The sequence below is a fragment of the Orcinus orca genome, chromosome 12 (genome assembly GCF_937001465.1).
Source record: "Orcinus orca chromosome 12, mOrcOrc1.1, whole genome shotgun sequence".
In the NCBI taxonomy this organism is placed as follows: domain Eukaryota; kingdom Metazoa; phylum Chordata; class Mammalia; order Artiodactyla; family Delphinidae; genus Orcinus; species Orcinus orca.
This window is the reverse complement of record NC_064570.1, coordinates 41547135-41565366: the sequence shown is the minus strand read 5'-3', so window position 1 is coordinate 41565366 and position 18232 is coordinate 41547135. Positions and strand designations below refer to the sequence as shown.

At 36.7% G+C, this 18232-nt stretch overlaps 1 protein-coding gene across 2 annotated transcripts in view; it reads right to left on the bottom strand.

Annotated features, from left to right (window-relative positions):
- The window catches only part of CEP85L (centrosomal protein 85 like), a 155859-nt gene that overhangs the window by 95148 nt on the left and 42479 nt on the right, over positions 1–18232 (bottom strand). For both annotated transcript variants that reach the window (XM_049695512.1, XM_004264674.3), the window contains exon 3: positions 3385–4172. In XM_049695512.1, coding sequence (XP_049551469.1) covers positions 3385–4172 — 788 coding nt within the window. The remainder of the gene's footprint in view (positions 1–3384; positions 4173–18232) is intronic.

Genomic DNA, 18232 nt, shown 5'->3' with positions numbered 1-18232 from the left:
ATTGTGGTGGACATTACACATGGAGGCCTATACTCTAATCAACTGAGGGCATTGATGGCTTCTCTTCATTCACAAGGGAAAACGCTTCAGAGTTCCACATCACTTACACTCTAGCTGATTTAATAGGAAACCATGGGAATCAAAGAACACCATGCACATTAAGACTGTGAGGCTGGCTCAGTAATTATTTAGAACTGAGTTCTAAGAGGAGTGACACTTCCATGTTACAATACTAAACTTTTGAGGGTGTAAAGGGAGAAAGGACGTTCTGAGGATCAATTGAGATAAAACACTCTGACAGCTACAAAGTTCTAGATAAATTTATGGTGATGTTAGATTGTGACTCTCAGCCAAATTCCTCTTCTTTGTTGTAAATAGTTTTTGTGTTTTTTTTTCTTCACGGTGACAAGCAGTTGTCCTTGAAAATCATACACATTCTCACAATTTATGAGATGGGATAATTATTATTAAGCCTCTTCCCTTTATGCAAAAATTAGACTAAAAGAAAATCAATGTTTTTAAAGAGACTTAAGACAAAGATGACCGCTTTTAAAATACAGTATTTAGAGGCTCCAAGGAGAAGGTATTTAAGAATTTTTTTTCTGTAGTAGTCCAAGAGAATTAGAAGAGAAGCGGTCATTTAAACACTGCAATTAAAGTGTCTAGGTTTTCCTTACCTGGTTTCATCTTTCTACTATGAAACTTAAATGCACTATAAAGAGACCATCCCAAAGAAGGTTAATCAAAAAGTAGGGCTTCCCAAGCACAAGCAAGTTTTGTCCCTTATAGCCTTCTTCCTGTACCACGCACCAAGAAGATTTAAAAATTAGTTTTCTCCACAAAGCACTTCCAAGCTCCCTACCCTCTCTGCACTGCTTCAAGGTCGGGGAAAACTTCGATTACAGAAGCGGGTCCTCCCACCAGAATGGAAGAAAGAATGAATTAGTACTTATTCCTTTAAATTCACTCAACTCTCACCGTTACCTCCCTATCGCACCTACCGTTCTGCAGGTTGGAGCAGAACATTCAGCCCCTCCCCCCACCACCCAAGGCCGCTCCACTTCTGTGTAAAGACACCAGCTGCAGAAACAACTACTTGAACCCTGCTCTCCTATAATCACAAGCACCTGAGAACTAAAATATGGTAGTATTTGATAAATTAGGTCTCCTATCTTTCAACTGCTTGAATAGATAAATCACAAATAAATCTGGTTAAATTGCTCTTTTCTGATTTGTAATTCACACATCATAATGATACTTCTGTTTGGTTATGCAATTTAAATATATATAATCAAGATGATAAGAACTATGTCCAAAACAAGAGTAAAGAAGGCACATGCGATGTGTTAAGGGTTCTCCTGTGAATGTAGCACATTAGGTTATGCATATGTTTTGGAGCTGCACTCAGATTTGTGAGGTTCCTAGGTAAGTGATTTCCTTATCCTTTCATAGAATATATTCCTTTAATCTTTGTTACTTTTTTATTAGTAATTGTAACGATTAGTAATTTTAAGTTTTTGCTCTAGGGAAATTTTACAATTTTCAATGGAATTACTTTGTTTCAGAAAATTCTGGCAATCGAAAAAAAATTGGATGATAGAATTTATGAAAAATTCTACAGATAATTGGTTTCCCAGTTAAAATGAGCTGTAGAAAATTACCATGGAATAGAAAACATTTCCAGATCAAGAAATTTAAACATTTACATGTTACATTAGGGGGTACACACCATTTTTCTTTTATGTAATATTATTGTAAAATGTTTTCCTTAAAATGATTAATAAATCCTGACATTCAATTTAATTAAAAAAAATAAGCACATCTATTTTATAAACCTAAATACATACCAACCACTACCAAAGCTTTATAAATGACTTTAGTTACACCTTCTCATTTTATAGATGTAGAAACCGAGAAGAAACATATATATGGCAAACAGGTTCATGAAAAGGTGCTCAACATCACTAATCATCAGGGAAATTCAAATCAAAATCACAATGAGATATCACCTCACACCTATCAGAATGGCTATTATCAAAAAGACAAGAAATATCAAGTGTTGACAAGAATGTAGAGAAAAAAGAAACATGTACACGTTGGTGGGAATGTAAACTGGTGCAGCCACTATGGAAAACAGTATGGAGGTTCCTCAAAAATTAGAAAGAGAACTACCATATGATCTAGCAATTCCACTTCTGGGTATCCATCTGAAGAAAGTGAAAACACAAACTCGAAAAAATATATATGCACCCCTATGTTCATTTCAGCTTTACTGACAATAGCCAAGACATGGAAGCAGCCTAATTATCTATCAGTCGATGAATGAATAAAGAAAATGTGCCATATGTGTGTGTGTGTGTGTGTGTGTGTGTGTGTGTGTGTGTGTATGGAATACTACAATAAACAATGGAAAGTTATTCATCCATAAAAAGGAAATCTTGCCATTTGTGACAACATGGATGGACCCTGAAAGCATTATGCTAAGTGAAATAAGTCAGACAGAGAGAGACAATTATGTTTTTAAAACAAGCAAACAAAAAATCACAATCATATATACAGAGAACAGATTGGTGGCTGCCAGAGGCTTGGGCTGGAGAGTGGGTAAATGGATGAAGGAGATCAAAAGGTACAAACTTTGTTATAAAATAAAAAAGTCACAGGGATACAATGTACAGCATAGTGATTATAGTGAATAATGCTGTACTGTATATCTGAAAGTTGCTAAGAGTAGATCTTAAAAGTTCTTATTACAAGGAAAAAAATTTTGTAACTACGTATGGTGATGGATGTTAACTAGAGTTACTGTGATGATCATTTTAAAATATATACATATATTGAATCATTATGTTATATACCTGAAGCTAATATGTTATATGTCAATTATATCTCAATTCAGGAAAAAAAAAAAAAAAAGGAAAGAAAGAAAAACTCAGGCCCAGAGATACTAAGTATTAGGTGACAGGTAGAGAATCATCCAGACTCTGAATCTGATACAACAAAATCCAAGCCTTCATACACCCAAGTTAATGTTCTTTCTATTATACCATGCCAGCTCCTTTGTTTCTGTTTCAAGTATTGAAACAGAATTGAGTATTTTTTGCTTTGTTTATGTTTATGCCCATTTAAAAAAATGAGAAGGAAAATAAAGGCCAAGGCAGGTAAAGGTTTTAAGTTTTCCGTGTTAATCAGTCTCAAATATTTTTTAAGCTTTGTTTACCAATGCAATACTTTTAGAGTTTATAACATTTATGCTTATTATCCTGTAGGGGAAAGATAAAGGAAAACAACCTGTGCCTATGGACACACTGTCATATGCTTACTTCAAGTGCGCTGGTACTCATAACATCCACTGGAGGGAAGCAAACACTAGATTTTGAGCCTTACCTGCACTGGTGTTTCAGTTTCTTGTCGAAACCCTTCAATCTGCTGCTGCTGCCAAGGAGCTATACTGTGAGAGTCCTCTGTAGTTCTACCTTCCAAAGGGTTTGTCCGCAACTGCTCAGTAAGCCACATCTGCGTCCTCACAGAAGGCTGAATGGGAACTCCACCTACTGCTTGTTGACCAAGCATTAAATATTTCGGCGGTTCAAAAGCCTCTGAGCTTGTCATAACGGGCTTGCTTTCAGGTAAGGCACTATATGTCATGTCTAAGGCCTGTCTCCTAGGAATGGAGGAAGAAGCTCTAAAGTCCTCTTTGCTGCAGCTCTCAAATTTATATTTGTTGTCCAGAGTTGATGGTCGTTTTTTATTTATTTCCTTGTCCTCTAGCTTAAGCATCTCCATACTGTCATGTAAACAGCTAGGTCCAATTGTCCTTAGTTGTGATGTTAAAGCCTTGTCTCTCCCTGTCTTTTCTAAACCTCTCCTTGACTCTTCTGTGTGCACAATGCCACCCTGGCTGCAGTTACCTGGGACAGTGAGTTTGGATAAAGATGACCATTTCCGGAGAGGCCGGAAGTCCTTCATGTCTAGTGAAGAGTCCTGCTCTCCCCTACTGTGGTTTCCCAATGTTTGCATAAGGCTTATACTCCATTTTGAGCCATCTGATGTCAATGATTCCCTATGTTTGGAAACTGAAGTGCTGGAGTTAGATGGCATGACATGGGCAGTAGGAAGAGTAACCAACGATCGACTAGGCTTAAAAGATAATGTGCCACTTGAAGTTGAATGATCTGGAAAGAAAAAAGAATGCCAAATTAGTTGTAATTAACAGAAAAAAAAAAAAAGAGGCAAAATGTAAAACGCCAAAACAAAAATCTGAACGTGGTTTCCCAGCACAGGTTTTTCAGAGGCACTTTCATCAAAATGAGGGGCTTATTATTGTTACTATTATTACTCCTTTAAGTTTATCTGAAACAAGTCAAACATACTTTCAAATATCATTTTCTAAAAACGGATACATAACAAAATATATGCTCATCTGCCATCTACTTACAGATGAAAAATGACTGGGAAACAGGTTTATATTCATGCTATTCAATCTAAGTATTGTGCCTTAAAAGAAAAATCCATCTCTGCATTGAAACGTCTTATTCATGATCTATCACTGAAGCCTCAGGCACAACTTTATTAAAAAATCGTATCTCTTAGTGTCTTTCCTCAACTGTGGAAATAGAGGCCCAATATGAACATTTTAGCACCTCTCAAACTACAATTCAAATTAGAATATAGGTAAAGATGCTCCTGCAATAATGGAAAATAATCAGAAAGTGTTCTAGCAATATATTTGCAGATACAGAGTAGTTCCTACACTCTCAATCTCCCTTAATGGCATCATCAATAATATATTTCCCAAGCTAGAACACTTGGAGTCTACTTTGATTCCTATCTTTCTCTGCACATTTACTAAATCCCCATGTTGTACATTTATTTATTTATTTATTTATTTATGGCTTTGTTGGGTTTTCGTTTCTGTGCGCGGGCTTTCTCTAGTTGTGGCGAGCGGGGGCTACTCTTCATCGTGGTGTGCGGGCTTCTCACTGTCGCGGCCTCTCTTGTTGCAGAGCACAGGCTCTAGACACGCAGGCTCAGTAGTTGTGCCTCAAGGGCTTAGTTGCTCCATGGCATGTGGGATCCTCCCAGACCAGGGCTCGAACCCATGTCCCGTGCATTGGCAGGCAAATTCCCAACCACTGCACCACCAGGGAAGCCCACGCTGTACATTTTTACTTCCAAAATGATTACATAGTTACTGCTGTAGGTCAGGCCTTCACATAATACTATCCTACACATAGGAACAGCTGTAGTAGGCTCTACGGAAGCCCAAAGGATAAATAAGGGCCTCTATACTCAATGGACTTACTATCAAGTACCAAATTAAAATCAAAGATTATCATTTTTATCACATGATATCTAGAAAGGGGATAGCGATTTGAAATGTAGGGGGAGAGGAGGTGGGTGGTGAAAGGCAACTTTTACAGTTTTTTCTGTATCTTTCCATGTTGTTTGACTCAGAATATATTTAAATATTACTTGTGAGCTTTGATACTGTTTTGAAGAAATAAAGTAATAGAAAAAGAAATGTTGAGAAAGTCATAAGAAAATTCAGATGAGAAAGACCCAGGCAAACTAATTAGAAAATGGAATTCCAATAGGTCTTTGCACAGAATTTATTCACCTGGAGATGAAAGGGGAAAAACATTATAGATGAAAGAATACAAGAAAAAGTAATATAGTAGACATTTACCATGTAACAGTTTCCCATCAGCTTCTGCAGAACCTTTTCATACTCAAGAAAATTCCCACATTACAAACCCAACCTCCCAAAATAAATTTTAGACCTTAAATTCCCAACATACCCTGCAACTATGATACAGACATTCAGAAGGACCTGCACAAGATTTGTTTGGAAGTGAGTCACGTGAGAAAACAGGCTCAGTGTGGAGCTACCACGTTTGGCAACAACAGAGGCATTAGACCCCAACAATGACAGCAGCAGAGGTGGCCAAACCAAGTTCTGGCCCAGAAGTGGCAGCAGTTGGGCAGCAATGGTGGTTTCCTCCAGTGGGGCCGGAGGGTGCCAGTTCTCAGAGGTGACTGAGGTATATTACCTGGAAGCTTAACCATAAGCCTGGCTCTCCAGCCCTCCTCAAAAATTCTGAGTTAACCAAATGCCCTTAAATAAATTCCTCATCTGCTCAATCATCCAGTCAGCTTCTTCTACTGATTCAGAACACTAACTGATCCAAGTATGAAGCCAGGAGAATATGGCCTCAAAAGAAGAAAAACAAATTATCCCATTTATCTGCAGTATGCAGCAAGTATCAAGAAAAGCTGCTCAAGATAATTCTTGAAAGGTAAATGTAAAGCAGAGCTGTGCAAATCTTCAAACGCCCTGCTACAGAAACAGCCTACCCTTCATTCGGCAAGAAATGTCACCTACCAAAAGTTTCCAAACAAAGGAGTAAGTGACATGACCAAAACTGTACTTAGGATGATTATTCCAGTAACTGCTGAGGACAAATTAAAGCAAAATGGTTGGCAGCAGGAAGATTAATGGAATATTATGGTAATCAGTAGAAGAAGGAAATAGGAATATGCTACTGAAGGTCAGTTCTAAATAGAAACAGGATAAATGATCCCCAAATTCTATGGAATATTGGTATTAATACATTACAGCACTATATCTACATCTATATATGTGTTTGTGTTACTATTCCTAAAGGAATGTTTGTATTAAAATCATCATAGCCTCTCAAAAATATCTTCAATTCTTTAAAAAACAAAAAATGAGTTTTATATCAAATTTAAAATTTTCAGACTTTTACATTTTTAAAAAGCTGTAAGTAAAGATGGTGTAAAGGCTAAGTGTAATATTTTTGAAATCAGCATTTTTAGATTCAAATCCTGGCTCTACCACTTAGTGGTTGCATGTTCAAACAAGTTATTTAACCTTCTTGCATCAGTTACCTCATCCATAAAGTAAAGAGGACAACAGTGAAGATTAAATGAAATAATACCTGTAAAGGACTCAGAAGAATTCCACGCAAAATAAAGACTATTACCAGAGACAAAGAAGGATACTACATAATGATCAAGGGAAAAAAAACTGACTGATCAAGGGATCAATCCGAGAAGAAGATATTACAATTGTAAATACTTATGCACCCAACAGAGGAGCACTTCAATACATAAGGCAAAAATGCTAACAGCCATAAAAGGGGAAATCAATAGTAACACAATCATATTAGGGAACTTTAACACCCCACTTTCACCAATGGACAGATCATCCAAAATGAAAATAAAAAGGAAACACAAGCTGTAAATGACACATTAGACAAAATGGACTTAATTGATATTTATAGGACATTCCATCCAAAAACAAAAGAATACACATTTTTCTCAAGTGCTCATGGAACATTCTCCAGGGCAGATCATATCTTGGGTCACAAATAAAGCCTTGGTAAATTTAAGAAAACTGAAATTGTGTCAAGTATCTTTTCCGACCACAATGCTATGAGACTAGATATCAATTACAGGAAAAACTCTGTAAAAAATACAAACACATGGAGGCTAAACAATACACTACTAAATAACCAAGAGATCACTGAAGAAATCAAAGAGGAAATAAAAAAATACCTAGAAACAAATGACAATGAAATCAGGAAGACCCAAAACCTATGGGATGCAGCAAAAGCAGTTCTAAGAAGGAAGTTTATAGCAATACAATCCTACCTCAAGAAACAAGAAAAATCTCAAATAAACAACCTAACTGTACACCTAAAGCAATTAGAGAAAGAAGAACCAAAAAACCCCCCAAAGTTAGCAGAAGGAAAGAAATCATAAAGACCAGATCAAAAATAAATGTAAACCATTAGCCAGATTCATCAAGAAAAAAAGGGAGAAGACTCAAATCAATAGAATTAGAAATGAAAAAGAAGAAGTAACAACTGACACTGGAGAAATACAAAGGATCATGAAAGATTATTATAAGCAACTATATGCCAATAAAATGGACAACTTGGAAGAAATGGACAAATTCTTAGAAAAGCACAACCATCCAAGACTGAACCAGGAAGAAACAGAGAATATAAACAGACTAATCATAAGCACTGAAATTGAAACTGTGATTAAAAATCTTGCAACAAACAAAAGCTCAGGAGCAGATGGATTGACAGATGAATTCTATCAAACTTTTAGAGAAGAGCTAACACCTATTATTCTCAAACGCTTCCAAAATATAGCAGATGGAAGAATACTCCCAAACTCATTCTACGAGGCCACCATCATCCTGATACCAAAACAGACAAAGATGTCACAAAAAAAGAAAACCACAGGCCAATATCACTGATGACGTACATGCAAAAATCCTCAACAAAATACTAGCAAACAGAATCCAACAGCACATTAAAAGGATCATACACCATGTTCAAGTGGGGTTTATCCCAAGAATGCAAGGATTCTTCAACATACGCAAATCAATCAATGTGATACACCATATTAACAAACTGAAGAAGAAAAACCATATGATCATCTCAATAGATGCAGAAAAAGCTTTGGACAAAATTCAATACCCACTTATGATAAAAACCCTCCAGAAAGTAGGCACAGAGGGATCTTACCTCAACATGATAAAGGCCATATATGACAAACCCACAGCCAGCATCGTCGTCAATGGTGAAAAACTGAAACTATTTCCACTAAGACCAGGAACAAGATAAGGTTGTCCACTCTCACCACTATTATTCAACATAGTTTTCGAAGTTTTAGCCATAGCAATCAGAGAAGAAAAAGAAATAAAAAGAATCCAAATCGGAAAAGAAGAAGTAAAGCTGTCACTGTTTGCAGATGACATGATACTATACATAGAGAATCCTAAAGATGCTACCAGAAAACTACTAGAGCTAATCAATGAATTTGGTAAAGCAGCAGGATACAAAATTAATGCACAGAAATCTCTTGTATTTCTATACACTAATGATGAAAAACCTGAAAGAGAATTTAAGGAAACACTCCCATTTACCATTCCAACAAAAAGAATAAAATACCTAGTAATAAACCAACCTAAGGAGACAAAAGACCTGTATGCAGAAAACTATAAGACACTGATGAAAGAAATTAAAGATGATACAAACAGCTGGAGAGATATACCATGTTCTTGGATTGGAAGAATCAATATTGTGAAAATGACTCTACTACCCAAAGCAATCTACAGATTCAGTGCAATCCCTATCAAACTACCAATGGCATTTTTCACAAAGCTAGAACAAAAAATTTCACAATCTGCATGGAAACACAAAAGACCCCGAATAGCCAAAGCAATCTTGAGACAGAAAAATGGAGCTGGAGGAATCAGGCTCCCTGACTTCAGACTATACTACAAACTACAGTCATCAAGACAGTATGGTACTGGCACAAAAAGAGAAGTACAGATAAATGGAACAGGTCAGAAAGCCCAGAGATAAACCCATGCACATACGCTCACCTTACCTTTGATAAAGGAGGCAAGAATATGCAATGAGGAAAAGACAGCCTCTTCAATAAGTGGTGCTGGGAAAACTGGACAGCTAATTGTAAAAGAATGAAATTAGAACACTTCCTAACACCAAACACTAAAATAAACTCAAAATGGATTAAAGACCTAAATGTAAGGCCAGACACTATAAAACTCTTAGAGGAAAACAAAGGAAGAACACTCTATGACATAAATCACAGCAAGATCCTTTTTGACCCACTTCCTAGAGAGATGGAAATAAAAACAAAAATAAACAAATGGGACCCAATGAAACTTAAAAGCTTTGGCACAGCAAAAGAAAACATAAATAAGATGAAAAGACAACCCTCAGAATGGGAGAAAATATTTGCAAACGAAGCTACTGACAAAGGATTAATCTCCAAAATATACAAGAAGCTCATGCAGCTCAATATCAAAAAAACAAACAACCTAATCCAAAAATGGGCTGAAGACCTAAATTGACATTTCTCCAAAGAAGATATACAGATTGCCAACAAACACAGGAAAGGATGCTCAACATCAGTAATCACTAGAGAAATGCAAATCAAAACTACAATGAGGTATCACCTCACACCAGTCAGAAAGGCCATCATCAAAAAAATCTAGAAACAATAAATGCTGGAGAGGGTGTGGAGAAAAGGGAACCCTCATGCACTGTTGGTGGGAATGTAAATTGATACAGCCACTATGGAGAGTATGGAGGTCCCTTACAAAACTACCAATAGAACTACCATACGACCCAGCAATCCCACTACTGGGCATATACCCTGAGAAAACCATAATTCAAAAAGATTAATGTACCACAATGTTCACTGCAGCTCTATTTACAATAGCCAGGACATGGAAGCCACCTAAGTGTCCATCAACAGATGAATGGATAAAGAAGATGTGGCACATATATACAATGGAGTATTAGCCATAAAAAGAAACAAAACTGAGTTATTTGTAGTGAGGTGGATGGACATAGAGACTGTCATACAGAGTGAAGTAAGTCAGAAAGTGAAAAACAAATACCGTATGCTAACACACATATATGGAATCTAAAAAAAAAAAACGGTTCTGAAGAACTTAAGGGCAGGACAGGAATAGAGATGCTGACGTAGATAATGGACTTAAGGACACAGGGAGGGGGAAGGGTAAGCTGGGACGAAGTGACAGAGTGGCATGGACATATAAACACGAACAAATGTAAAACAGAGAGCTAGTGGGAAGCAGCTGTATAGCACAGTGAGATCAGCTCGATGCTTTGTGACCACCTAGAAGGGTGGGATAGAGAGGGTGGGAGGGAGACGCAAGGGGGAGGGGATATCGGGATATACGTACACGCACAGCTGATTCAATTTTTTATAAAGCAGAAACTAACATACCACTGTAAAGCATATACTCCAATAAAGATGTTAAAAAAAAAGAAATAGCTAAACTAAGTGATATTTTCAATATAACAGGCAAAAGGCTAAATATCCATACTGTACAAAGAACTCCAAAAAAAAAAAAAATCCCCAAAACAAAAACCTAACAACCTAATTTTAAAGTAGGCAAAAGAAATCCATAAGCAAACCACAAAACAAAAAGCAAATAAAGAATACATGTTTAGGGCTTCCCTGGTGGTGCAGTGCTTGAGAGTCCGCCTGCCGATGCAGGGGACACGGGATCGTGCCCGGGTCTGGGAAGATCCCACATGCCGCGGAGCGGCTGGGCCCACGAGCCATCGCTGCTCCAGATGCCTGTCCTCCGCAACGGGAGAGGCCACAACAGTGAGAGGTCCACGTACCGCAAAAAAAAAAAAAAAAGCATACATGTTTAATGGAGGCAGCCGAGGTGTCAGTCGACAGATGAATGGATAAAGAAGATGTGGTACATATGTACAATGGAATACTACTCAGCCACAAGAAATAATGAAATCATGCCACTTGCAGCAACATGGATGGACCTACAGATTATCATATTAAGCGAACTAAGTCAGAAAGAGAAAGACGAATATCCTATGATATCACTTGTATGTGGAATCTAAAATATGATACAAATGAACTTATCTACAAAACAGAAACAGACTTGCAGACTGTGGTTGCCAAGCAGGGTGGGGAGTAGGGGGTGGGAGAGGGATGGACTGGGAGTTGGGGATTAGCAGATGCAAACTAGTATATATAGAATGGATAAACAAGGTCCTATTGTACAGCACAGGGAACTATATTCAATATCCTGTGATAAACTGTAATGGAAAAGAATATGAAAAAGAATGTATAAATGTATAACTGAATCATTTTCTGTAGAGCAGAAATTAACACAATATTGTAAATCAACTATACCTCAATAAAATAATTTTTTAAAAAAAGTTTGTTTTTCAAAAAAGATATTTCAACTCACTAAATAGAAGTACATTCCCTATCATATTCATAAAATTATTAAAGGCTGCTAATATCCTACGATGGTAAGAACATAAATTGTTATAGCCTTTGGAAGAAGAGGGGCAATCTGTCTGTATACATCAATATTTAAAATATGCAAACACATAAGTAAATATATGTATACATGTGTGTATGTGTATGTAAATACATATATATTCATGGGCACAGAAATGATCTAGAGGAATATACCACAAATTTAATAAACAAAGGTAGAAAGAGGAGAAAAGGAGAAAGATGCTTTCACATTTTACTTTACACAACATCTTATTTTAATTACCATTTGGCCAAACTTCTGCAAAGGTGTTTTATTTTGTGACCTCAGAGAGTTTGAAATATCTCAAAGAACACTGTTACTAAAGTGTGAATTATGTATCAGGTGACTGTCTCACTTTCTATGTCACAGCTGAAACTTCTGAGACCAGAGATCACCAGTCCTGGGTGCTACTTTTATCTGATAACAGGCTAACTTCCTGCCTACCTTGGTAGCTCAGTATTTCCCAACTGCAGAGAAAATCAACAATTGGTGATAAAAACCAATTCCACATCAGACTAGTATTTACTCCTACAAATCTGAAAGCTACTGATAATATATGCTGTTCATAGAACATTACATTGAGAATAGAATTTACTCCAAAAGTCACTTATACCTGAAGTTCTCAAACTTTAAAATACAACAAACTTAGCTGGTATTTGGAGCCCTACTCCGAGAGATTCTCATTCAGTTAGAGTAGAGAGGGTCCAGGAAACATCACTTTTTAATAAGTGATTCTGCTGTTCTATTCACCACATCATTCCACCTAGGACTGATTCCAGTTCTGAAGCCTTCAAGTTTAAATATCTTAAGTTCAACCATCACCAGTATCCGAGTTTCACTGTAAAAACTGATTTACTGTGACATTCAGAATTCATTACTGTGAAAACTAAGGATTAAAATTCAGTCTACCCACATACATATGCACATACATACACATGCACATATACACCATGAATTAATGAATAAAGTATTAAATATTTGACAGTTTAAGTATCTGAAAAAAAGGACCATTCTATCTAAGAAATGAATCAAAACATAATTTATTTTGCCTAACAAAACACAATCAATTGGAGGTAGATGCAATGTGATTCCTAATGTGCTTTCTTATACTACCTAATTGTAGCCACAAATCCCAAATGCAAGCTATTATGATGGCATCCAGCCCATATCTAAGTTAGAACAAGTGAAATCTAAAACCAGCAGAAGGCCGTCCTTTTAAAAACCAGAGGACATGGGACTTCCTGGGTGGTGCAGTAGTTAAGAATCTGCCTGCCAATGCAGGGGACATGGGTTTGAGCCCTAGTCCGGGAAGATGCCGCAGAGCAACTAAACCCGAGAGCCACAACTACTGAGCCTGCGCTCTAGAGCCCGCGAGCCACAACTACTGAAGTCTGCACGCCTAAAGCCTGTGCTCCACAACAAGAGAAGCTACCACAATGAGACAACGAACAGTAGCCCCTCTCGCCTCAACTAGAGAAAGCCCACGCACAGCGATGAAGACCCAATGCGGCCTAAATAAATAAATTTATTTTTAAAATTTAATAATTAAAAAAAAACACAAAAAACCAGAGGACAGGGTTTATAGAGAGCACAGAAGAGCTAATGGTTTCAGACATAGGCCTAAATCATAGGCCTAAATCATAGGCCTAAATGTAACAGCTAAAACTATAAAACTCTTAGAAGAAACCATAGGTGTAAATCTTCATGATCTTAAGTCAGGAAGTGATTTCTTAGATACAACACCAAAAGCCCAAGCAACAAAAGAAAATAAACTGGACTTCAATAAAATTTAAAATTTTTTTGTTGCATCAAGAGAGTAAAAGGACAGCCCAAAGAAAGGGAGAAAATTTTTGCAATTATGCAACTGATAGGGACTTTCATCTAGATTACGTAAGAAACACAACTCAATAATAAAAACACAAATAATCCAATTTAAAAATGGATGTGGAATTTGAGTAGTCATTTCTCCAAAGAAGATATACAGATGGTCCTATTAAAGCATACAAAAAGGACATTTTTGTTTGTCATTTTTAGGGAAATGCAAATCAAAACCACAATGAGACATCACTTCACACCCATTAGGATGGCTATCATCTGAATGACAGATAGTAAGTAAGTGTCAAGTGTCTGGCAAGGATGTGGAGAAACTGGAACCCTCATATAATGCTGATGGGAATGTAAAATGGTGCCGCTGCTTAGGAAACAGTGTGGCAGTTCCTCAAAAGGTTAAACACAGTTACCATATGATCCAGCAATTCCACTCCTAAGTATACACCCAAGAGAAATGGAAACATATTCACAGAAGCATTATTCTTAACAGCCAAAAAGTCAGAATAATGCGATGTCCATCAAGTGATCAATGGATAAATGAAAAGTGGTACAATGGAATATTATCTTTTATTATGGTAATAAAAAGAAATGAAGTACTGATACATGCTACAACATGATGAGTCTTGAAAACATTATGCTAAGTGAAAGTCAGTCACAAAGGACGATATATTAGATGATTCCATTTATATGAAATGTCCAGAAAAAAGAAATTTATACAGATTAGTGGTTGCTTAGGGATGGGAGGGAAGATGGGGAGTGACAGCTAACAGACTTCTTTTGGGGAGGAGGGGGGCAGGCTGAAAAATGTTCTAAACTTAGACTGTGGTTAACAGTTGAACAATTCTGAGAATATATTAAAAAGCATTAAATTGTATACTTTAAATGGGTGAATTGTATAGTATATGAATTATAGCTCATAAGAGTGTGTATAACTTCTAATAAACTAGAAGGAAAATGTCATGAAGAAAAAGTGAAACAAAAGAAGGCAAGAAGGAAAATACTTGAGAAAAGCAGACTATAAAGTATACAATATGATTTAAAATGCATCAAAGTTTAACAATCACAGTAAATGAATGTCCACTCAAAAGACAAGAATTGTCCACATAATTTTAATCTAGCTAAAGCTAAATGTTTACAGAAGATACACCTAAAATATGAAGTCCTATTTTGGCATTATGGTATCTGCATAGAGACTGAGAATGATTACATAAAAGAATTACACAGAAATAACTATCAAGAACATTAGGAAAAGTGTATGTCAGGTATCAAGATTATGAAAAGCATAGTTCCATGAACTGCTTGCTTTTATTCGTTATATCTTAAGGATAGAGAGAAGCTTCTGTTTCCCTACTGCCAAACCTATGACCTATTCTTTTAGCAACTGTACTTGATAGCAATAGTACACAATTCTGTGCAAATCTTGGTTCTCACTTTGTTATTGTCTAATCATTATTACCGATCACCTTTTTTTCTTGAATATTTTATTTTTTTCTCAATTGTATTTTGTGAAGTCACTTCAGATCCTACTGAAGCAGAAAACGAGTGAGAAGTTCTAAAATTACTTGTTTAAAATAATTACAGAAGTCTACACTGTTCACAAATTAGTTCTCAAGCTCTTTTTGTACACTGTCTCTTAGCAACCATTCACAACAAACTAAGAAACTTCATTCTCTAAGTTTATATAAAACAAGATGAAAAGCTGGTTTTTAAAAAAGGGGGGCATTTCTGATCTCCAACCAGACTACTGGCAACTTAATTAAAGGACAATCTGAAGTACAGTTTAAAGAGGTCAACAATTCAAAGCAAAACTAATTTTAGGGACTTCCCTGGTGGCGCAGTGGTTAAGAATCCGCCTGCCAATGCAGGGGACACGGGTTTGATCCCTGGTCTGGGACTATCCCACGTGCCACAGAGCAACTAAGCCCGTGCGCCACAACTACTGAGCCTGTGCTCTAGAGCCCACGAGCCACAACTACTGATCCCACATGCCACAGCTGCTGAAGCTCACGCGCCTAGAGCCCGTGTTCCACAACAAGAGAAGCCATCTCAATGAGAAGCCTGTGCACCACAACGAAGAGTGGCCCCCACTCACCACACCTAGAGAAAGCCTGCAAGTAGCAACAGAGACCAAACGCAGCCAAAAAATATAAATAAATAAATTTATTTTTTTTTAAAAAACCCTAATTTTAAAATTTGGTCAGTAAAAAAGCTCCTTTTCGTATTTACACAAAAATTTTAGTTATTTTTTTCTTGAATGGCTTTTGAAATTTCATTCAACTGTACCATTTTCTAGATATCTCCTACTAGTTTCAATTTAGATTAAGTTTCATCAGGCAGTTTACTTGCAAAGAGCTAAAAGTGTTATTTCTCTCCTATAAAAATGGTTATAAATCAAATTGTAATGATCTCAAATTATGGGATGTGATTTTCAAAAATTCAAATTTTCTCAGGAAGAAAAACTGTAATTTATGACAGAACTGACAAGAAATTATCATTTGGTCCTCTAACCACTTGCATGTCTGGGGAAATGTGAAGTCATTAACCTCTTCCCTAAACCCATGGCTGTGCGACTGAAGGGCTTTTCCAGGTCAGAAGTACATGGGTTCATCACAGTTCTCGAAAATGGACTAAATTCAGCTCAGCTTGATCAGGTTCATATTCTACCAGGCCAAGAAGCAAAATGATATGAAAAAATGAGTGAATGAATAGACAAATGGATGGATGAACAACAATGAAGGTAAAAATGAGGGCCATAAAGATACAAAATATACCTCCAACAAACAATTTTAATTTCCGCAAATTTACTACAGCTGTAATGTTCTTATATGCCATGTTTAAATTGAAATATTTTAAGCAGTAAGGTAAGATTAACAAGAAAATTAAGTAGAGATGGGGAGCAAAGGAAAAGGGTTATTTGGTTTGCAAAAGAATATAAATCATAATTGTTTTGAATACTGCCTTGAAATTATTTGATTTCACAAGCAAAAAAGTATTCTGTGTATAACCCTTCACCTCTTTCCATATGCAAACGAAGAACTAAGTCCATAAAGGTTAAATTACTTGACCAAGTACAGATCTCAAAAGAGAATCCTGGTCTCCTGTTTCTCAGCCTAGTATTAGCTATACTATCCTACACTACACCTCTCAGTTCTTCCTCTCTAGTTTCTCCCTTCAAGAACAGATATCTAACAGTGCGGTCAAGCGCAGGGCTTTAGAGTTAGACTTGAAGAATCTCAGCTCCACCACATGAACCACTGTATAAACCCAAATGTTATTAATGTCCTCTAAGTTTATTTTTCATCAGTAAAGAGAAAATAATTATATTTGACCTCAGAAGGATTCTATAATGAAAAAAATTTTTAATCATGTATAGAAGTATAAAACCTCACACTGAAAAAAATCTATGGTACATACTCTTATTAACGTTAAGGTCAACAGACCAACTAATCCACTGTAATATCTGGAGGTCATGTTATGGAAGTACTCATCATCAGAGTCCTGAAAGTTCCAAAGCTATGAAGTTGCAGCAACATAAGATTATTCACCAATGAAATGAACCTTAATAAAGCAAGGAAACAGGTTAGAGAACAGTCTAAGAAAATATCATTTACTTTGCCTATAAAATGGATATAGAATTGTACCCAACATGTTATTTTTGAATTAACTGAAACAATCATGTAAACCTCTTATCATGATAGATACATAGTAAATGCTCAATAAATATTATTACTATTGTAATTAAAAGGTTAAGGGGAGCTCTTGATTTGTTTGAAAATATCACCTAAGGTATGGGGGTGAGCACAGAATATCTGAAATAAGATTGCCACATGTTATAAATTTACAATTGTATAAATTTGGTGTTGTGTACATGTGGGTTTTACCATTTTGCCTTCTTTTTACTTTAGTATATATTTGATATTTTCTGTAAAAAAGAAAAAAAAACAAGAGTAAGAACAAGAGGATATTTTGCATTAAGATGAGGTGTTTGGTTTTTTTTTCTTGCTGTACGCGGGCCTCTCACCGTTGTGGCCTCTCCCGCTGCAGAGCGCAGCCTCCGGACGCACAGGCCCAGCGGCCATGGCTCATGGGCCCAGCTGCTCCACGCCACGTGGGATCCTCCCAGACCGGGGCACGAACCCTCGTCCCCTGCAGCAGCAGGCGGACTCCCAACCACTGCGCCACCAGGGAAGCCCAAGATGAGGTGTTTTAAAGAAACCATTTAGCAAAGTAAACTAATGAAACCTAATCACTGTAATAAAATACACAAGCAAAGAAAACAGAGCCTTGGGAAATTTTTATGATGTCTTCCAAAATTAGTGGTTGCCTATGGTAGGGGGTATAGGGTTGTTGGAGGAGGGGGTGATGGCTAAGGGGAGTGGGGTTTCTCTTTGGGGTAATGAAAATGTCCTAAAATTCATTCAGGTGATATATATACAACTCTGTGAATATAATACTAAAAGCCACTGAGTTGTACATTTTAAATGGGTGAATTACATGGTATATAAATTA